The sequence below is a fragment of the Abramis brama genome (genome assembly GCF_963993115.1).
Source record: "Abramis brama genome assembly, chromosome: 16".
NCBI classification, from domain to species: domain Eukaryota; kingdom Metazoa; phylum Chordata; class Actinopteri; order Cypriniformes; family Leuciscidae; genus Abramis; species Abramis brama.
The window spans coordinates 11,705,759-11,728,857 of record NC_139978.1 but is presented as its reverse complement, the minus strand read 5'-3'; the positions used below and the strand labels follow the sequence as shown (position 1 = coordinate 11,728,857).

Here is a 23,099-nt window from a genome sequence, read left to right as displayed (position 1 = left end):
TCTGTTAATTCTGAGGGAATTTCAAAGTGTCATCAGCCAAGGGGGCATTCATGAGATTTGTTTTTGCCAAAGTGGTTTGTTCTTGCGCTTGAGGCACGCACATTTGAGCTTCCGTTACCCATATAAAATGTGTTTTATGTGTTTATATGTAAAAAATGGCAAAATTAAAATTTGTTTATCATATAAAGTGGCCAATCGTGTCTCGTTAGAAGACTTGGATTGAACCTGCTCGCTCCGTGTAACACTTAAGGTGAAGTTTCCTAAACCTTATGTTATACTTAGGAAGATGACAGTTAAGGGGCTTTATGCAACACTTATTTTTTAAGAGATTACTTAAGGGAAAAATTTATACTTAAGGGAAATTCTTAGGGTGTATGATGTTTCACCTAAAGAAAATCTTGAGTAACACTTTATTTTTTGCAACACCTTTAAGTTTAAGGGAAACCTAAGGGTGTTCTTCAGGGAAAATTACATTTAAGGTGCTTTATGCAACCAGGCACTGGGACTTATGGCGTCGGCCTCATCAGTTTGCCACCTGGGTCTTCTGCAGCAACTGCTGCAGTTATGGCTGAAAACTCAAGTCCTGTGGAAAGTTTGGACCTCAGGTCGTATGCACATCTTGGTCACACACAGCAGCACCAACGCTCTGAGACCATGGCGCGACATAGACATGTTCAGTCGAGGGGATCCCTTCGGACTAGATTCAGAAAGCAAGGTCAGAGTCACAAAGCAAGTGGCACATAAACCGCTTGGAACTGAAAGTGGTGTTCTTAGCCCTGGAGGCTTTTCTGCCGCAGCTGGAACAGCGGCGTGTTGATTCGCACCGACAATATGTCTGTGGTTTCGTACATAAATCCTATTGTGGGCGGATCAACATCTATTTGCAACGCCCGCGCCGGCCTAGAGCCAGACTTTAAATGTTCCCTCCTGTGAAGATTTTGCCTCTGGTGTTATGCAAAATCAGGGAGGAGAGAGTGTCAGTGATCCTCGTCACCCCGAGCTGGCCGAATCAGCCTTGGTTCCCGGACCTGAGAGAGATGCTGGGAGATCCCCTTGCGGATGCCCCTCAGGAGAGACCTGCTATCTCAAGCAAATAGGCGCGATATGGCACCCCAGCCTGGAGTTGTAGAGCCTTCATGCTGCTTCAGAGGTCTTAGAAGATCTAGGTACCCTGCCTTCTGGTGTGCTTGACATTGTGGTAGATTTTCTCCCTAAAACCTAACTACCTGGGTCTCGTCTACAAATCGACGTCTCCGAACGTCTACTGTCAATGTTTAGTCTATCTGGGTCTCGTCTACAATCGACGTCCCCTAACGTCTACGATGTTTAGTATAACTACCTGGTTCTCCTAACTGACTTGCTTCCCTAACTTCTCTGCTGCACAGCATAAATGACAGACAAACTTCAGCAAATGTCCTTTAAATGCTTTAATCACGGCCGGGAGAGTCCTTGAGCAATTCTCAGAGAATCTCAGCCACATAGAATAATACATCAGGTTTTATAGGATAAAGACATGACACATAAAAACACAATCATCGTGCCTAACTCATGACTTTAACATTGTCACCTTCTATTAATATGAAGCAAGCATCCCCCCCCCCCCCCCCCGCCCCCCCGCCCCCTTCACCCTCTGTTAGTGGCCTAAGTAAAAATATCTCGGAACATAACAAAAACACAAGTAAAGGGTTAAGAGTTCTGTTGATTACTCAATATGTCATGAGACAAGAGAGACAGTATATTTTTGATATTGTTATGGTCAGCACCAGACAATTTTCCATAACACAAATAGACAAAAACAGAACGTTTTAGTACAATGTGTTTCAAAGTGTTAGGATGTTAGCCCTAAAAGGGGAAGTAAAGTTTATGTGTTATTATTGTTAGAATAATGGTTAGTTTAAAAAACAGTTTACTATCTTATTCATTAAAAATCCATCACATTTCCCCTCTCTGGTCATAATCACCACGACCACTATACCTGGATTTTTTAATTTGGAACATTACGGTAATGACTCTCCAGTCGGTCGATCGGGCGCAACTGTATTTGGTTGACCGGTTGCAACTGCTCATATTGGTGGTCTTCTTCTTCTTCCACTATGCCTCTGACCAATCTCCCCAGACTAGCTCAAAATACATTTGATCAAACATCCAATCATAATTACTGCAATGAGCAAGGCAGCAATTACTTGTAACAAGAGCTTAAGTATAGGTCCGAAGATATTACTGAAAGCACTGTGGAAGGCATCAGCAATCCAATCTAACCCCCATCCTATTGCTTTGTTCTTTGCCTGTTCATCCTGCCACAGATCATTCTGCACCTTCGTTATATCATCTAGCACCTTTGAAATGGTACCACCATCCGCATCATAAGCTGGAATGTAAGTACAGCATTCTTTGCCAATTTTAACACAAACTCCCCCTTCCTCCGCAAGAATTGCATCTAGTGCCATTCTGTTTTCCAGAGTCACTTGTCTGATAGCCCCCACCTCGCTTTTCAAGAGTGCTAAAGCCAATTTGGTGTCATTTGCAAATCTGAATGATTCATAATGGATTCTATTAATCCAGTTCATTGAGTCAGTTACAGCATTATGGACCAGAAAAGCCTTCCAAAACTGAGAAGTTTTGGCAATTACAAGGATGTCAGAAATGTCATGCCTCCACCATGTGTCATCATCCCTCCTCTTCAAGGCCCTTTTTCCTCTTTTTTGCTTCCCCACATAGCCATTCCTAATTCTTGCTCTGAGCTGAACTAAAGCACAGAGACCATGCCATGAAACAGGCAGACTGGATATGCAGTATGACCACACAACCAGTAATAGTCAAATAGGACGTAAGCCCCTCCTGCAAGGTGGTCACTCTTACATGTGGGATCATAACAGCTAACTTCGTGGATGGTTTCACATCCCTCAAGCATCCCCAAGAGTTGATTTCCCTCTCGTGACCTATAACACTCCTTAAATTTCTGCTCTGGCAAAGGCCAGACCTTCTTTTTCCCCTCTATGGAGAGAGAGAGTATTGGTGACGGAATAGTAACATTATCACATTCAGGGGGAAGTCTCTTACGGAAGATTTTCTGGGAACAGTCTGACCCCGATCCGGCTATGTAGGATAAAATACACTTCAATTTGTGACCCTCTACTGGCTCTGGCAACAGAGGATACGGATATGTGGCAGAAAAGGAGGCATGAGCACAGACATAACAATCTTTGTTAGGTGCAAGTATTTTAGCTGTGTAATCAGCATATTTCCAGAACAAATTTAACCCATATTGGTTTTGGTCGGTGTCAGATGAGTAGTCATGATGAACAGGCACTTCCCTTTTCTCTCCATCCTGAGCACTTCTTGGAAAAAATCCAAACAGAAACAGTAACATGATCAAAAGCAACACACTTATGAATACAACAACACATATGCTATTCTTAAACATTCTGTCAGACCACATTCGCTCCCAGGTGCGCTGGTCGTCCCGTCGGCCCCACAAACGTCCGAAACGCTCCATTTTCACCCTGATGACTCTTTGCGAGCCGTAGCAAGGTCTTTCCCTTGTTGGTAGAGGAGGTACGTCACCAGTACGCCCTTTTTTCCCCTACTTTCCACTTGATGGGGGTTGGTGGGGCTTACAATGTGACCAGTCCATTTACCATTTACGTGAACCCAGGTGTCACACTCGGCAACCTTGATTGCTGTATTTGTTGTTAGAATGATCTCGTATGGACCCAGCCACCTAGGGTTGTTCCACGCCTTGCGTCTGTGGTCCTTGATCCAGACCCACTGTCCTGGCTCGTAAGAGTGCTGCAGTTCTGTACCTGGAACTGGCAAGGCCGCTTTGACCTGCGAATGAATTGTTTTAATAGTTCTGGTTAGTGACAGCATATACTTTCTCATTTGTCCGTCTACCCCCACCAAACCCTCCTGGGGAGGAGGTTCGATTCCTACTCGCATGGGCCGACCTGTAAGAATTTCATGTGGGCTGAGGGTTGTTCTTGCCCCTTTTCTGGCTTTCATGGCCATTAAAACAATGGGCAGGGCTTGAACCCACGTCATTTCAGTCTCAGCCATAACTTTACACAATTTGCTCTTTATTGTCTGATTGGATCTGCACTCTGAGGCCTGTAGGAGCAGTGTTGTCTCAAATTTATTTGTAGCCCTCTTGCCAATTCAGTTATTACCTTATTTACAAAATGAGTTCCATTGTCACTAGACAATTTCTCAGGTACTCCCCATCTGGGAACTACCAGTCAGAGCTTTTGCTACAGCCGCAGCATCAGCTTTTCTGCTTGGGAAACACTCAACCCACTTTGAAAACATGTCAACAATCACAAGACAATATTTATATCCTTGGCATGGTGTTAGTTCAATGAAATCCATCTGTAGATGCTGAAAAGGAAGATCAGGTGTGGGGTGGGCAGAGTAAATAGCTTTTTTACTCTGTCTTCCCACATTATTTGCTGCAAAGATATAGCAATTTCAGCAGAATCTTCCTGCCACTGATGTAAATCCTGGAGCCACCCAGGATGTACTTATCAGATTATTCATAGCCACTTTTGAGGCATGGTCTAATCCGTGAGCCCAATTTGCAAAATTTGGATACAGTTGCTTAGGTAGAAATGGTTTGTTTGTTTTGGTATCTTTCCAGACACCTTAGTCATCTTTTACACCCCTCTCTGACCAAATTTTCAATTCTCGGTCAGTACCCAGTCTCTGAATTTCACTCAATGACGGTGGTAATTGGATGCTATCAGTAGAAATTAATGTAAAACCTATAAAGTCAGTCAGTCTGCATCCTGTCAGCGCTGTGTTTTTTGCTACAGAGTCAGCAAAATTATTACCTTTTGATACTTCGTCACCGGCTCTCATATGTGCAGTACATTTGCAAATAGCAATTTATTTTGCCATTAACAAATTCTCAAGTAATTTATCAATCAATTTTGAATGTGCCACCGGTTTTCCGTTAGCAGTGAGGAAACCTCATGGTCCATGGTCATGACATACACAGAATGCATATCGGGAGTCGGTATATATAGTGACTGAGTGACCTCTGGCCAATTCACATGCACGTGCGAGTGATGCAAGTTCTGCTGCTTGAGCCGAATGATTCTGTGGCAAACATTCGGTCTCAACTATCTCAAATCTTGTGCAAATAGCATATGCAGTTGAAAGCAATCCTGTATGTGGATTTCGGAGACACGATCCATCCACATAATAAACCAATTCAGGATTTGGTAATGGTGTGTCTAATAAATCAAGCTAAATCAAAATAAATCTTGTCATTATTTCTACTACCTGCATACAGTCATGGGGTTTCCCATCTTCCTCAGTTGGTAGCAGCGTAGAAGGATTTAACACGGTGCACCTTTTCAATGTGACATTTGACATTGTGAGCAGGACATTTTGCCAATGCAGTGAACTTGCAGCAGTGAGATGAGCTGTCCTTGACTGCATTAACAAAGCATGTACTGCATGGGGAACATACACTGTTAACTGATGAAAAGCCACCAAATCTGAACATGCCAATACTGCTTCAACTGCAGAGGCTATGGAACGTAGGTACTGTGGCATTCCCTGTGCGACAGTGTCTAATCGTTTTGTATAGTATGCAACCGGACGGCGGCGGTCCCCGTGAGGTTGTGTTAGGATGGCAGACACGAACCCCTTTTTCTCAGATACGAATAATTCGAACACTTTCGTATAGTCAGCCAACCCTAGACTAGGCGTGGTGGTAAGTGATAACTTTAGTTTTTCAAATGCAATTTGACATTCGTCTGTCTAGGATCAGTCATTTTTTGAACCTCATGAGCTGCCATGAGGAGAGGGTTTGAAATCTCAGCATAATCTTGGATCCATGGCCTACAGTATCCCGTTACCCCTAGAAATGACATAATTTGTGATTTTGTAATTTGTTTAGGAATCTTTCGGATCGCCTCAATTCGATCTAGGCCTAAAGCTCGGCCATTTGCTGAGATAAGGTGGCCAAGATATCTCACTTCCTCTTTTACTAACTGCAACTTATTTTTAGACACTTTATGTCCATTTTCTGACAAGAAATTCAACAATGCACGTGTGTCACATTCACAGGAGGCTTTGTCTGGAGAACAGATTAATAAATCATCAACGTACTGAATTAATGTACTCCCCTTTGGTGGGACAAAACTTTCCAAATTTCTAGAAAGTTCTTCTGTAAATACAGTCGGAGACTCTGTGTAGCCCCTGAAAGTAAACGCCAGCCAATATTGACTATCTGATTGTACTGGGATTGAAAAGAATGCATTTGCCAAATCGATCATGGTAAAATGGGTAGCGTTGTTTGGTATTTCAGATACATTTATTGGTGAATTTATGGGTGAACTTTGACAAGGCACAATAGCACCTTTCTCAACCAGCGCAGCGTGTACTTATGAAATTCCTTCTACAGCTTCTTTGCTGAGAGGATATTGAGGCCTAAATGGCCTATGTTGAGTCATTGGTGTGATAACGAGAGGCACTGCATTCTTTATCTGACCAATATCAAATTTATCTTCAGCCCAAAGAGTTTCTGGAATTCCTGATAATAAATCAAAATTGTTTTCAATTGTATCAGGAATCATTTTTCTCTCCTCACTGCATAACCTGTGAACTGTTACTGTCTGCATTGTTGGATATGCTCTTACCCCTGCATCAATTTGATAATACCCATCATCATGCCAAGTCCAACCCCCTTTCTCCACCTGCTCTGTTAGCCACACTCCTACTTCTGCCCAAGAGCTTCCTCCCTTTTTTCCCACTGAGACATGAGGCTGGACTTGCAACTGTTTAAAGAAAGCAGATTGAGAATGCGTTAGCCTTACATTAAATGCAGAGAAATGCTGTGCTATTAGAATATATTCAAGAGTTAATTTCTCACCCAGCTGCTCACTAAACCATTTTTCCTCATACTCACTATTTCTCTCGGGGCCCACAAACCACGAGGTACAATGGAAATGAGATGGCTTTTCATGGTCTGCTGGTAAAAACTCATACTCTGAATATGGGTCAAACGTAGGAGTTATAGCCCAGTTATAATACCAATTTGGTAACATTTGAGCAAAATTTCCATTCTTTGGTGTCACTGTTATGCCTTCCAATGAAACATCAATTGTCATTTCTAATTTAGACATTAAATCTCTGCCTAATAGGGCATGTTTCAGAAATCAGAAATGGCTGTGTACATGTTTTATCCCCATCTATCACTGTTAATGGCATTGACAATTTATCAATTTGTGCTAAACCTGATATACCATACTTTGTATGAGTCTGATCAGAAAGTGGTAATTTGTCAAACCTGGATGCGGTCTTGATTGTGAGAGTTGAAAAGATGGCTCCGGTATCTATCAGAAACGAAACTGAAAGTCCTTGTAAAGATATTGTCATCAGTGGGTTTGAATTTGGGTCTTTAGTCAGTTGTATCAGTTGAGTTGCTGTTTGAGTGTCTCTCCCCTCATCCTATGCAGTCCTTGACGGTGTTGATGGGGCGGGTGGAATGAGGAAGTACTTTGTTCCCTGTAGTTCTGCTTTCTTGGCGGATAGCTCTGCTGTTGTTGTTGGTAGTGGTTTGAGTACGGCTGTTTCTGCTGTTGAAAGTTGTCTGGACAATCTTTAGCCCAGTGACCCCTTTTTCCACAGTTTCTGCATATGTCCGCAGATGGCGATTTTCGGCCTCCCGCTCCCATCTTCGGAAGAGTGTCCAGTCAGTCGTTCTCTGTTTCTTAGGGGCAAATTTTCAAGGAGGCGCCATGTCTCTCCTAAAATTTACATGCTCAAAGTCCCACAATCAGCAAACTGTCTCGTTGTGAATTTTGACCACAGTTGAATTTGAGCAATTTGTTCCTCTCTCAAATTCCAATTCCTGCTCAACTCTTTCAACGGGCCCTGAATACTAGTTTCTTTAGTTCCTTCTTTACCACAGCAGTTTCCCATTTTTAGTTAAAAGCAGTTCTTCAATTGCAGAAAAATTGGCAAAAGCAATTTAATAGAGAGCAACAATAAACAAACAAAGAAAAAGCAAGTACTTTGTTGCGCAAAAGAAAACTATCTTATGAATTCAGTTTACTGGGTATATATCAGATGTATACCTCCAAGCCCAAATTTGTGGATATCTTGGAATGGTAGCAATAAGAATTAATCCCAATTCTCCTGTGGCCTTATCTATATAAGGTCTTAAATTTGGCTTGGTAATTAAATATAGAGATGTTTGTCCTACTGGTAACTGATTCTGCGTGAGGTTGATGCCACGCCCTGGTGCATCCAATTCCTAAAACTGCAGAATCTTCCTCAAATATTTGTTCTATCTGACCACTTAATCCCAATCCTATATGTCACCGTACATACGTATATCTTGTTAAATAAAAATTATATTGTTGTGGTGTATTTAGTCAACTTTCCTCTTCTCCATAGGATAATGGGATACACCGTTTAAATCTGGGTGTAGCCAGTGTCTTTTTTCTTTCTTTTTTTTTCCCAAATGCTCTGAATTATTATCTAATAAAATTTCACACTTTTAAAATCCCTCTTTTAAATTTCAGATAAACAGAAAAATTTACATTTTTACACATCAAAGGGGAAAAAAAATGTAAGTCTGTGTGTCCTACCTTACCCTCAAAGTTCTTTGTGGTAGATTTTCTCCCTAAAACCTAACTACCTTGGTCTCGTCTACAAATCGGCATCCCCGAACGTCTACTGTCGACGTTTAGTCTATCTGGGTCTCGTCCACAAATCGACGTCCCCTGGGTCTCGTCTACAATCGACGTCCCCTAACGTCTACGATGTTTAGTATAACTACCTGGGTCTCCTAACTGACTTGCTTCCCTAACTTCTCTGCTGTGCAGCATAAATGACAGACAAACTTCAGCAAATGTCCTTTAAATGCTTTAATCACAGCCGGGAGAGTCCTTGAGCAATTCTCAGAGAATCTCAGCCACATAGAATAATACATCAGGTCTTATAGGATAAAGACATGACACATAAAAACACAATCATCGTGCCTAACTCATGACTTTAACACTGTCACTTTCTATTACAGTTTTTTTCAATTGTTTAAGCACAATTTTGAAAACAGGGCCCGGTTTGTCAAAACACTACACACAATTAGCACAACCCTACACCAAAGTAGCACAACACTTCAGATCATTTGCAAAATGGAACACTTTTGTCAAAACTATACACGACTTCATAAAAACAATATTTTGTTACCATACGAAACACACATTTCATATGACTTGAATCTTTTTGAACCAGTTACACACTGCTGTTGCTAACCTAAAACACTTTTAGCAAGACTAATTCTCAGTGATTAGAGTACTGTAAATGAAGTACACAGAGAAAGTGCAACTATACAATAGTTCACCAAACACTACACAACACCAATGCTGCAGACTGAGGAAAATATCATTTATTTCTCTCCATATACCCAAATCAGTCAGCATGTCAACATGGAGAATCACAACAAAACGTGTCCCAGTTTTCATACTACTACAGTATTGTGCATAACACTGTTAGCTCAGCAAACAACAGACAAACGTAAAATACTGTATCCAGTACTGGTTACAATTACAGTAAATAACAACAACAAACATAAAAAATAATCTGAAAAAAATGACAATATTGTACAGAAAATACTACAGTAAACATACTATACATTATCTCTTTGCCTTGCTCGATCTGGCCAGAGAATTTCATCAACATCACAAGCAATATCCTCATTAGCAAGACTGCATTGACGGAAGAACCGTCTTGAATGTCGAATCCATCCTTGCACAGCTGCGGCGCCGACTTGGTCACAGGCGTCCTCCATGGCCTGAATGAGGGGTACCTGAGCCTGGGGCTGGAGATCGTAAACCTTCCACCACCATGTAGAGAAAAACTCTTCGATAGGGTTTAGAAACGGAGAGTATGGTGGAAGGTATAGTACTGTCAACTGTGGATGGTGTTGAAACCAGTTCTGGACCAAAGCAGAGTGGTGGAATGACACATTGTCCCAGATGACAGTGTATTGCATCTGGTTCATTTCATTACCTGCCGTGATGATGTGGTGCAATCGGTCCAAAAATGCGAGAATGTGAGGTGTGTTGTAAGGGCCCATTTTGGCATGACGGAGGAGAACCCCATGCTGTGAAATGGCAGCGCAAAGGGTGATATTACCCCCACGTTGCCCTGGGACATTGATTATAGCCCTGTGGCCAATGATATTTCTGCCTCTCCTTCTTGCTTTTGTGAGGTTGAACCCTGCCTCATCAATATATATGAATTCATGCAGGATTTTCTCAGCATCCATCTGCAAAACTCTCTGAAATACAGTGAAAGACAAGATTGTGTAGTTCAGGATAGGTCTAGTATACAGTCAATGTAAAAAAAGTCATGTGTGCAGTATGCAACATCACAGTGCTAAAGTGAACAATACAAACCTCCACATACTCATGCCGCAGCCGTTTGACCCTCTCTGAATTCCGCTCAAAAGGCACTTGATAAAGTTGTTTCATTTGAACCTGATGTCTTGTCAGGATACGTGCCAGTGTTGACTGAGAGACCTGATGGACATTATTGAAAATGGCATGGTCACCGATAATGTTTGCTTGTAGTTCTCTGAGCCTGCATTATTGGCCAAAACCATGTTTATTATCTCTCTCTCTTGTTCTTGCGTGAATATGGGCCCCCTTCCTCCTTGTCGTTCCCGACCCTCAATCCTATGTAGAGAATAATACATGTAACTTACTGTACAATGTCACAGGAAGGGGTATCACAAGTGCTGATATGGTGCATACAATAAGTGGCTGATTACTGTAACTGTAGACAGATCTTCTTTTATCCGTTTTCCTGTCGAAAAGTCCTTATGAAAGATGCCACTGTATATCTGCTAAGATTTGGCTGAACTCTCAGTCCAGCCTCCCTCAGCGTCAATCCGTGGTTCACAACATGGTCCACTAGTGTTGCACGAATGTCATTTGATAAGTTTGGTCGTCTTCTTCTTTGTGCACATTCTCCTCCTGCTTCAGGTCTTCCTTCGACCTCGGCCTCTGCCTCCGCCTCCGCCTCCTCCGCCTCCTCCGCCTCCTCCTCCTCCTCCTCCTCCTCCTCCTCCTCCTCCTCCTCCTCCTCCGCCTCCTCCTCCGCCTCCTCCTCCGCCTCCTCCTCCTCCTCCTCCTCCTCCTCCTCCTCCTCCTCCTCCTCCTCCTCCTCCTCGTACTGCTCCTCTCACCCTCACACTTCTTCTGACTCCTTCCATTTTGGTTGAAGGCAGGTGAACCTACCTGCTGCATTTTTATAGTGCTTAAACCTGATTGGTGTGTCTACAATTTAGCAATCATGTGTTTGTGCACCTGATGGCTGTGTTTAACAGATTGGCTCATAGGTGTGGTAATTTGACAGTCAGTGCTTTGGAATTGCAAGGAAGTGACATCATGATATACTTCTGTGTCTGATGTATACAAGTGTGTTTAGTGTTTTGCAAATCACTGTGTGTAATGTTTTGCAAATAGTGTGAAGCTGACAATGTGCTTACAGTTGTGCAAATCTAGCCTTGTGTTTTGCTCCTTGAGTGTAAGGTTTTGCTAATTGTGGGAAAAGTTTAATTTTAGTGTGTAAGCAATCATAAAAAACTGTAATATGAAGCAAGTCCCCCCCATTTTCACCCTCTGTTAGTGGCCTAAGTAAAAATATCTTGGAACATAACAAAAACACATGTAAAGGGTTAAGAGTTCTGTTGATTACTCAATATGTCATGAGACAAGAGAGTCTCATGTTATTGTTATGGTCAACACTAGACAATTTTCCATAATGCAAATAGACAAAAAAAACAGAACGTTTTAGTAGAATGTGTTTCAAAGTGTTAGGATGTTAGCCCTAAAAGGGGAAGTAAAGTTTATGTGTTATTATTGTTAGAATCATGGTTAGTTAAAAAAACAGTTTACTATCTTATTCATTAAAAATCCATCACAACACGCTCAATCAGTCTCGTGCACCTTCCCCCAGGCGCCTTTATGCTCTAAAATGGGGAGTGTTTGTGAAATGGTGCAGTGATTACAATATCGACCCAGCGATCTGTCCCTTGTTGGATGTTTTACGTTTCTCACAGCACAGGTTGGATAACGGAAGCCTACCGTCCACGCTAAGGTTTATATGGCCGCTATTGCCTAATTTGGAGCTTTCTCTTAAAACTGCTTTGCTTCTCACTCTTGCTTTGGCTAAGCGCATAGGAAATTCGTTCTCGGTGGACAGCGATTGTATTCGCTTCGGACCTGGTTACTACAGTGTCAGTCTCTGGCCGAGACCGGATTACGTGCCTAAGTCTCTTTCTACTTCCTTTAAAGCGCAGGTCGTTTCTCTATTTGCCTTGTTTTCTGAGCCATCAACCTCGCAGGACGTTGACGCTCAGAGCGCCTTTTGCCCTGTCAGGGCTTTGCAGAGTTACGTAGACTGCTCGGCCACTTTTAGACTGTCAGACCAGCTCTTGGTTTGCTAAAGTGGCTGTACTAAAGGACATGTAGTTGAATGCCATGTTGAAAGGACATGAATGCCCCCTCAGCATCAGAGCTCACTCAACGAGGGCTATCGCCTCTTCATGGGCCTGGTCTAAAGGCACGTCTGTTCGGGATATATGGTGTGTGGCTGGCTGGTCTTCACAGAACACTTTCGCCAGGCTTTACAAGCTGTCCTTGGTGTCTCAAGTGCTTTCGGTGAATGAATAACCTCACTTATTGCTTGGGTTTTCTTACTAAGACTGCTTCTGGACACAGTTTGTTACCCGCTTTGGCTGATGACACTGTGTATGCCCATGTACATTCATATGTGCTTACTGTTGTTGTTCTGCCCTGTATTCAGTGCAGTCCGCTCGCTTGAGCAGATCCGACATGCTAATTTAGGTGTACCTGAGCTGGCTGTTCATTGGTCTAGCTCCACCTATCAGCTGTGAGCATTCCCAGTATTGGTTGAATTGTGTACTGTTCTACTCCTTGTTTGGTGTAACTTTAGCCCTGTTTCTTCGGGCTGATCTTCGCCACTCTGACGGCGGGATTGTATACTGTTCCCACAAAATTGCTACTCAATGTTGAAGTGACCACTCTCAAAAGGGAACATCTCCGTTACTTTGCGTAGGCTGCCGTGTTCGCCCCTCGATCAGCTGTGCAGCGTTCAGTCTGATGCTGACACAATTGTCTGTCCTCTGCATTTTATTCTGCCCTATAGGCTCGTCAGTATTTTTAGGCGAAATACGTGAAAGCTCAAGCTCGAGAAAGTAAACGTGTCCGTTTCTTTTGCTTAATTTTAACAAAGTGATAAAGACCTCAAGAAAGCCGGCAGTATTTTTATTGGCATATTAAAAAAATAATGTCTATAATAATATGGAAGAAATGTTTAATTTCCTACTTCCCACTTCAGATGTCGTGATTACGAGCTCATCGCATTAAAATTTTGACTTGAGAAGGCGTTTATTATGGGATTAAATTTTCGCTGAAATTGTTGTGGTCACGGATCAAATTTGAGAAATAATTTTTCCTCCATCTTATAGACCTTATGCACCAGAGAAACGAGGGCGCCGCCATCTTTAGAATATTGTCTTTTAACTTCCGTTTTTGCGGTCGCTCTGTATATTTCTATGGCGCTGCTGTCCAGGAGTAATTAGCTTTTTAAGTGGATTTACTTAATGTAAAGTTAACGAAAGTTATCATGAGGACTGTAATGTTTAAAGCAGATGACTTAACAAATGTCAGTCGACCGGGAAGATTTTAAAACGAGCCGTTCATTAATAAACACGCAAAATCGCTGTGAAAATACAGACCGGAAGTCAAAAGACAAAGGGGCAGGGCAACATAAGGTCTGTAGGCCTATTTTTTCCCTTCACCATGACCTTTTAGGGGCTCTGTATGTTGCAGGTCGAAATATTCAGAAGGTACCTCAAGTTCAATTGGTTCAAGTGGTTCAATTGATTTCACCTCTCCCGCTTCAGCGATGAAGGGAGTTGACAATCTTCTATATCCAGGAAAAGCCATCATCACTAACGACGCAGATTAAGTCTCTCCCCATCTTTACATCAGGGACATGTAAGCAGACTGCAATTTTTCCCGTTTCTCTAATTGACTCATATAGCTTTATATAACTGTATAAAATTAAATACACTTCTGTAGTTTCTACTGGCTAGTTGAAAAGTTTTTTTTAGTCAAGTTATGTAGTTTTTTATTAACATTTTAACAATAAAATAACACAGAAACACACTTTTAGACAATAAACAAGTTATCAATATTCAACAAGAGAAATGATATAAAGAAGCCAAATTAGCATATTGAAAACGAAAGAATATTAAACATGGCACAAATTCTAGATATGTTTATAGCTTTCTTATTAACAGACATTGAGATTAGCCTATATTTAAATACAAATTCAGTTCTTCTTTGAAGATGTTCAACCAGGGTTTTCTTTTTTGTATATTTACATTTATGAATATACAACTTTCCAATAAATAAAATAAGATTTATACAAAAACTTGCTTTGATTAGATTATTTCCAAAAAGAAGTCCCCATGAATTTTTTTGGCTTTTAGTATGAATTTGTTAGTCTTACTGTTATCTATAAGCTAGTGTGCTCCAAAACAATAAAAAAATTTTTTTAATTTAGATCAATGATTTTGATGACATCACTCTGCACTTCAGCTTCTCGTCAGATTTTCTGCCCAATCAAATGCTCTCTAGAATCTGCATCCCAACCCCAAATACGCTGAAGCTATTTGTCATGAATTCACGGATTCCTGAAAGTAGTCTTCAACTTTTTATTAACAGGATTTGCCAAGAGCAGAGAACAGTGGCGATCAAGTATTTATCAACAATATTACAACTGCCGAAGAGCAGGTCATCTGCCGTAAAACAAGCAGAGCTAAAGAATACAAAAGCCAGTAGCGCCTCCTAGTGGAGCTTACTGCAATAATCATTTAAATCACATCACACTATTTGTGTGAGTCGATCTGCAACTATAGTTTTGGCATATCTCATGCTAAAAAAAAAAAATGACGCTGGCAGAGGCAATCAAGAAGGTAAAAGAAAAAAGAGGCATCTACCCCAACCCAGGCTTCCTCAGACATCTGATCAACCTTCACATTCAATTATATGGCTAAGACGCACTATCACCATTAGTTAAAATGAAAATTGAGGGGGGAGAAGAAATATTGATCAATCTGGGTTTTAATATTTGTAGGGCAGTAACTTTGTGCAGCTTGTTCATTTGAAATGCATTCGGTCAATTTTCCTGCTTTTTACGGGTCTTTTCCATTAAAATAAAGTTTAAATGAATGTATTAAAATGAACATACCTGACAACTTTGTATCTCTCTAGCTTTACTTTTTTTTTACTGAATAGATGTACATGCACACATACACTGAAGTTCAAATGCAACTATTTTGAACAAAAACCAAATATTCAATTCAGTATAAAGTACAATATTAGTAAATGTTGAAGTTAACATTAAATAAGATTATTAAATGCTAGAAGTATTGTTAATTCGTAGTTCATGTTAAGTAGTTAAATAATGCAACCTTATTGTAAAGTGTTACCAAATAAATAAATATATAAAAATCAAATAAATACATTGTAGAGCTCGCAAACGTTTTTATAGTTTTTTTCTTCAAAGAGTCTCTTTTACTGTCTATGTACAGCCTTTTTTCAGTCAACAAAACCACAAAGTTGTTTTTTTATTAGTGAACATTTATAAATATGAAATTTGTTCAAAAATATAAGTAAATTAATTAAATATGCAGTGAAGCCAAAACGAACACTATGCCATAAAAGTGATAGAGGTCTTGAACACCGAATATTTTCAGTGATACACAATTTTATCTCTCTTGTGGAAGGAATTACGGAGTTTACGTTACTGCTTGAAAACAGCGATGCGTTAATTCCGTAGTTACCATAGCAACGTAACTATACAAGGAGGGAAAAAGCAGAGGACGTTATTATAACCAGCGAATAAGGTAATATTATCTTTAACAATTCGTTGGCCTGCAAATTCTGATTTTGAACATGCAAATAAATTAGGAATACTTGTTTTACATTTTGAATAACGTTATATAATGACATGATGAACCCACAAAAATCCTGCAAACTTGAGTCGGCCATTAAAATAAATAACTTTTTGATATGTAAACACATTTAACGAAATCACATTTGAATCACCCTGTCGACGAAGATGGCAAGTCCGCAAACAACCGAACAGCCCCCGCCGCATATTGACCCGACACAAGCGCCGGTCGCTTTCGGGAACTGGGCGCTTCCAAAGCTGATCATGGAGCTGCAGGACGTCGAGCTGTTTACCCGGCAGAGGGCGCTCGCTGCACTCTGCGAACTTGTCCATGACCACGAGCGCGCATATGAAGCCATTCTCAGTGGTAAACATATCTTTAATGATCTTTTTGTCCAAAAATATATCATTATATAGAAGCAAACGTTATAATCAGAAATTTGTGCATTAATTCAAACTTTTTGAAGATACCACACACTTTGTTTTATGCCCCGGTGTATATCAACCATAACATTTCTTGACCTCATCATAGGATGTATGGAAAGACTCAAGGTTTTGCTGCAAGATGAGGATAACTTAGTCAGGGTCAAAACTACTGAAGTGCTTTATGTGCTTGCTTCACACAGCTTGGGAAGGTGAGTCATACAAGAGTCCGTGGGCCTAATGTTATTTTTTCTTGTGTTCTAGTAAGATTTTGACATGTGAATGTGCTTGGCCCTGTATAGTAGCCTATGTGTTTTTTATACAAGTTATATATATATTTTCTATGTTAAATTGTTACAGAGTAAGTGGATCCTTAACATGATTCAACGACAAGGACTATAATATTTATTTAGGTATATTTATATTATATGTAGAATATTTATAATTTAATTCAATGTTAGGTATTTACATAATTTTTACAAAAAATAAAATATGTAAAAGTATAACAATTTTAGAGCTAAAATGTATTTAACTAACGTTCAAAAGTTTGGGTCACAAAGGTTTTTTTTTTTAAAGATACTTTTAATACTTTTTTTTCAACAAGAAAACATTAAATTGATAAATTGACTGTAAATTTAAATTAAATTGACACTAAAAACATAATGTTACAAAATAAATATATTTGAAATAAGTGCTGCTCTTTTGAGCTTTCTATTCATCAATCCTGAAACTTATTATTTCATATTAATATTAATTATTATCATGGTTTCCACAAAAATATTAATCAGCACAACTGTTTTCAGCATTGATAACAATAATCTTTTCTCAATTTTCTTGAGTATTAAATAAGCATATTAGAATGATGTAGTGAGTAATGAGTAATGATACTGAAAATTCAGCTTTGCATCACAACAATATATTACAATTGAAAACACATTAAATTATGAAACAATTGTTTTAAATTGTAAAAAAAATATTTCACAATATTACTGCATTTACTGTATTTTTTTATCAAATAAATGCAGTGTTGGTGAGCAGAAGAGACATCGTTCAAAAACATCTGACCAACCCCAAACTGTTGAATGGAAGTGTAAATTCATAAGCACACTTTTGCAGCCAAAAAAACAAAAACAAAATATGACTATGCTCTTCATGCTTTAATAATAAAATATCAAGAAAGGATTGTTATTTCCAGTTACAGTTATTTCTGATTTCTTTATTATTTCGTTATTTCTTTCCAATGCTTTGAAAATTGAATATTTAATATCACAAGAATGGATGTGACATTTTTGAAACACGACTGAAATACTTGCAACACAAGTCATTTTGGCAAGTTTGACTAAATGTAATTGTGTCCACACAGAGATGCCTTTTTGAAATTTGACATTGTGGGTCCCCTTGCAAACCTGTTAGAGGACCCTGAGAATGCCTGCCGTAAAAATGTGCACCAGGCACTCAATAGGATCGCTGAATTTCCTTCAGGTGACTATTGTTTTTTATACTTCTGTTTCACAGTAAATTTATTGCCGAAGCTTTTCATTTGAAGAGTCCTCTGTTATATCCTCTACAGGAGCAGTATTTATGGTGTGTATGGGGCTGGTGCCCAGATTGGTGCTGAAGGTCTCTGATGAAGAAGAGAACATCCGTGCTTTAATTCTCTCCACATTAAGCTGCTGTGTGAGTGTGAACGCCCTGCCTGCACTGGAGAGTGATGTGATCCCGGTCCTGAAAGATCAGCTGTCTCACCCGTCCCCCACCATCCGCCAGGCAGCCACATCTGTCTTAGTGGGAATCAGGTAGGCAACATGGCACCCAACAATCTAGTTTGGGTTAAGTTGACTATGGTAATAATTAGAGTACAGAGACCAGGTAAAAAAAGAAACCCTGGAACATCTCTCCTGTTCTTAGTGTGCCTGCAGATGGGAAGATGAAGGTGTGTGAAGAGGATCTTCTGCCCATGTTGGTAAAGCTGCTGTCAGATGAGGACCAAGGGGTTGTCGCTAATGCTGCAGGGACCATTATGAACACAGCTGTTATCACTAAGGGTCAGCACAAAATCAACTTTGTGCATGTTTGTAATTTTTTAGTCAATCAGTGAATGAAGTTAGAAACACTTCAACATCTGTTATAGTGTCGTCTCAAAAACACTTAAACCGGGATAGTTAACCCAAAAATGAAAATTCTGTCATAATCTATTCACCATCGTGTTGCCCCAAACCTCTATGATTTTGTTCTTTATTCTGTGGAATGTTAATGTAGATATTTCGAGAAATGTTTTTTTTTTCCTTTTTTTTCTTGTCCATATAATGGAAGTCAATGGCCACCAAATTTTTTTGGTTACCAGCATTCTTCAAAATGTTTTCTTCTGAAGAAGAGTAAAAGTCATACAGGTTTGGAACAACATGAGGGTGAGAAAATGATAACACAATACATTCTATATATATTTTTACACAATTTTTTCTCTGAACTGTCCTGCTGACCCCTTAGCACTCCCTTGAAAACCCCTGTATTAGATTATTATTTTCTGCTTGTTTCTAGGTAAGTCCGAGGCACTGGACGCAGGTGCCATCGCCCCTCTGATGCGGCTGGTGGTGAGTGAGAATATAGCTGTGTGTGCCAATGCCCTCCGTGCCCTTACAGTCCTGGCAGAGGTTCCTAGGGCCCGAGCACAGCTGCTGGAGCATGTGCCTCTGCTGAAGTCTAGACTCGCACACCCTAACTCCATCATCCAGAGAGCTGCCTCCACTGCAATTGAAGTCATCTCCTGGAAGCCATGAGGAAAACAAGACTTCTCCTGATATAAGCCTGACCTGATGTAATATATTTAATAAAATTAAATAATTAACCACTTAAAACACACTAATTTAAGAAAATGTCATGAATATTAAGTTAAAAGAACAGAATAAAAATAATAATTAAGAATTCTGAAGGATGTGACGTTTATGTTTGTTCAAAATGCAAAATCTTGTATATAGATAAGCTGCACAGCAACTATTTTACCTTGCGTGTTTAACTGAAATGCTTTATAAATATGAATTGATAAAGTGTAAACAAGATAAACATATTAAGGAAGGCCAACTATGTAATATTGTTTTGGTGTGGTTTAATCCCAATGTAGTGTAAATGTGCAGTGTCATGTTTTTGGAATACCCCTCGGTGCGGCGAATGGATTGAACCAGCGGTCAACGGCAGCGAGCACATTCTCGCTATCTGTCACACGACATGCGGAGTCACGACAGATAAATATTTGTGGCTGGTTGTTGGCAACCAACCAGTCCGAGCCAATACAGGGTACGCGCCTGCTCCGTTCTAGAAAGTCATATTTATTTTTGTAGAATTAAACGGGAGGATTATATCGCAGGGAAAAGTGCGGGGTGCAGGCTGTACATTTTTGGATCACATTTGCTGGATAGGTAAGTTTATACTTCGCATATAGTGTCTTATTGAATAAATTCTAGTAAAATTATTTTGGCCAGCGTAAGAAATTATCCGGGATTGAACAGCGATTCCGCCACGAGTGCCACTGGTCTGTTACTCAAGCATATCTATAAATGTATCTTATATGTTACTTATATAAGTCGAACAGTGATATTAAAGGAAAACAGAGCAAGTGTACGTTATGATATAAGGTGATGTGTCTGGTTATTCGTCAACCTAAAATCACAAATCGCTACAGGATTGATGCAGTCGGCGAGATTATGGCAGTGGATGATGCGATGCTTTTACATAACATGCGATAGAGACGGAGAACAGGTGCCTATGGCAAGCCGTTTGAACACTTAATAGTATCTGGTTTTATGTTATTAGCGCTTGTAAAGTGTATGTTATTATTAAATAATCCTAAAATAACTAGGATCTTTTTAAGTTTCACTAGTAGCCTATCTGTTCACTAGAGACTTTTGCTGCGATTCACTATCCTTGTAACCAGTAACAAAATACGTATTCACAATTTGGCTAATATTTAACTTGGTTCTGACTAGTATGCATTTATTTATTTATTTGTATTTTTATTTTTTTGCTGGTGTCTATTCCAGTTTTATTCATTAGATGCTAGTAACTCAATAGTTACTAGTATAGCCTATATTCAAGCTTTACTTTTACTAGTACGTGTACTTACACATCATATTTATTAAATACTAGTGATTGTTTATGAGATAGAACAATCTGTTCCTATTATTACATATTACGGTGTACCTACTAAAATGTTATTGTAACAATAGGAATCTACACTAGTCTGTAATAACTGTGCTAATGTCAATTCAGTTACTTCTAAAATAAAATGGAACAGATATTAGTAACTATGTGAATAGTTAACAACTAATGATAAACAAATACTTATATTTGTTAAATATAAGTTAAAATATTAGCCAAATTGTGAATACGTATTTTGTTACTGGTTACAAGGATAATGAATCGCAGCAAACGTCTCTATTGAACAGATACTAGTGAAACTGAAAAAGATTCTAGTTCTTTTAGGATTATTTAATACTCAAAAGTGAATGTTGGTGTCTGACCCACTGATTCCTATGGAATAGGTACATGTCACCTTTGGGATAAGTATTAGTGAATCATTTCAATAGATATTAGTAACTATTAAAATAAGTACAAGTATGTAATAAATAGCTACTTAAATTAAAAATATATGCGTATATAGCTACTAGTCACTATTAGATTACTTGAAATTCACTTGGCGTTCAAAAAATAGTGCTCAAAATAATTGTCGTTAGGAGCTCAGAAAAATATTCTCAACCATTTTACATCCTGCTTTTTGTAAATAGTAATATGTTTGTATACAGTTTGTTTGTTTTTAGTTGTGTCCAGTCAAATTCATACTGTATGGCTCATCAACAATTTTGAGCCAGATCCTAGTTGCAGAGTTGTTTTATATTTTGTCTGAAATCTCAGAGGAATGTGCGGATGTTAATTACTGAGAGACCGTCAAACCCCTGATTACGAGAGATCTTAATTATCAGTAGTTGATGTGTAATAATATATATACAGTAAACTCTCTTTGTAAGAGGTTTCTGAATCCAATTAACCGATGGCCCTTAATACCAACTACTCCTCAAAGTCTACCTAAGCTCTTCTAAGCAGACATCTGCTTGATCATATCTATTTATATATCACTTTATCAAACACCCATATTTCAGATTATGTAATGCACCTGGCATCCATACCTTTGAGATGATGAAGGTATGTGGCCAATATAATGGAGATCTGTGGATTAATTGACCACATGTAGCAGGCCATCTGTTTGCTCAAAAGGATCCATCTGCTGTGTGATGATTCATCAACCAGCTTCTTACCACCTATTAAAGACGTCTCTGAAACCCACTATCAATCACAGACAATAAGCCCTTTACGTACTATGAGGCTGAATCAGTAGGTGTTGAAAAACAGGCTGTTTTTATGTGAAATACATATTCATGAGTCATGGATCGGAATGCATAAGCAATTTTAATCGAGGGACACATAAAGGTGTATTACATTGTCACTCTCATTAAAACAGGGACCATTGTGGACCATGGCAACAGGTTGTCATGACGACAAACTTTATATTTTTTAACAAGCATGATCTGGTGCTGGGATATTGCATAAATAGTGTGTTTGTTTAGTGTAAACAGTGTTTGGTGTTAGATGAAGTCTAAGATTTGTTTGAAGAGACATGAGCCTTCTTGACAAGTTCACCGGATGTATTTGATTACAGCCTTAGGACAGATTAGAATAAAGCAAAGATTTATGTGTAGTCTTTTGTACTCGCTCTTCAAGCTTCTTAACCAGGGAGGGATTACATAGGACCCTTCTAGAGGATTTTAATTAAAATGTGACCAACCCCATTGCAATCTGATCTGTGCAGGGATGAATGTATAGGAATAAGAGAGGTGGACAAAGGGAATGTGGGTATGTTGATGGATAAGTGAAGGCAAACGGTTGTATAGTTGATAATTCCATTAGTTGTTTTTTTAAGTGTTTAATTACAATATTCAGTAATGATGAGCATTTCAATAATTGATTTGAGCATTTTTTGACTGGATTATTGGCGTCCTGATTCAGATTTGATTGACCATTTATAAGGAGTGTCAAACTTTAGCCTGGTGTAATGCGAGAGAGAGATTGATTCCTTGAAGAGGTGGACGATGATTCCTGCTTGTAGAAAGTAGAGGATTGGTGGCAAACACTTGAGTTTAGGGATGGCAGAAAGGATGGGAATGGGGGCTAAAGAGAGAAAATTCTTTAGCCCCCAAAGCGATTTCCAGATTAAGCCCTTCAAAAGGTAAAAAAACACACAAAAAAACAGACTAAAGCAAAAGAGAGCTTTTATTTTGTTGAGCTAGGTTATTCCTTCAGTAGCTGATCCACAGATTTAAAGTAAGCCTGTATGGCTTTCTTTCTTCTGCAAAACAATAAAATTAGATACTTTGAAGAATGTTCCTGTGTTTTTTTGCACACCAAAATTACAATTCTGTCATAATTTACTCACTCTCATGTCACACCACAACCCGTGTGACTTTCTTCTGTGGCACATAATTTATACAGTATATTTTAAAAGTCAGTGGGGTCTAAACAATATTGGACCTCATTGACTTAAAAACATTTCTTCAAATCAGTTTCATAGAAGAAAGAAAGTCATACGGGTGATTAAATGAATTTTCGTTTTGGTGTCAACTATC

The 23,099-nt window shown here is 39.3% G+C and overlaps 2 protein-coding genes across 7 annotated transcripts in view; both read left to right on the top strand.

Annotated features, from left to right (window-relative positions):
* The first annotated feature begins 15,867 nt into the window (after positions 1-15,867).
* rsph14 (radial spoke head 14 homolog) lies at positions 15,868-19,300 on the top strand. Of its 2 annotated transcripts, XM_084138632.1 has the most exons (7): positions 15,916-15,958; positions 16,174-16,372; positions 16,538-16,640; positions 17,792-17,910; positions 17,999-18,224; positions 18,337-18,473; positions 18,967-19,300. In XM_084138632.1, the coding sequence occupies exons 2-7, from the start codon at positions 16,174-16,176 to the stop codon at positions 19,203-19,205; spliced, it is 1,023 nt and encodes a 340-aa protein (XP_083994758.1). In that variant the 5' UTR covers positions 15,916-15,958; the 3' UTR covers positions 19,206-19,300. The 2 variants fall into 2 exon arrangements, with proteins under 2 accessions (XP_083994757.1, XP_083994758.1); XM_084138631.1 differs by having other exon boundaries at positions 15,868-16,372.
* Positions 19,301-19,608: 308 nt separating this feature from the next.
* The window catches only part of LOC311065892 (dematin-like), a 75,924-nt gene continuing 72,433 nt past the window's right edge, over positions 19,609-23,099 (top strand). For 4 of the 5 annotated variants that reach the window (XM_084086740.1, XM_084086739.1, XM_084086736.1 and 1 more), the window contains exon 1: positions 19,609-19,841. The gene's annotated coding sequence lies outside the window, so the exon portion shown is untranslated. The remainder of the gene's footprint in view (positions 19,842-23,099) is intronic. The other variant, XM_084086738.1, reaches the window with a different exon arrangement.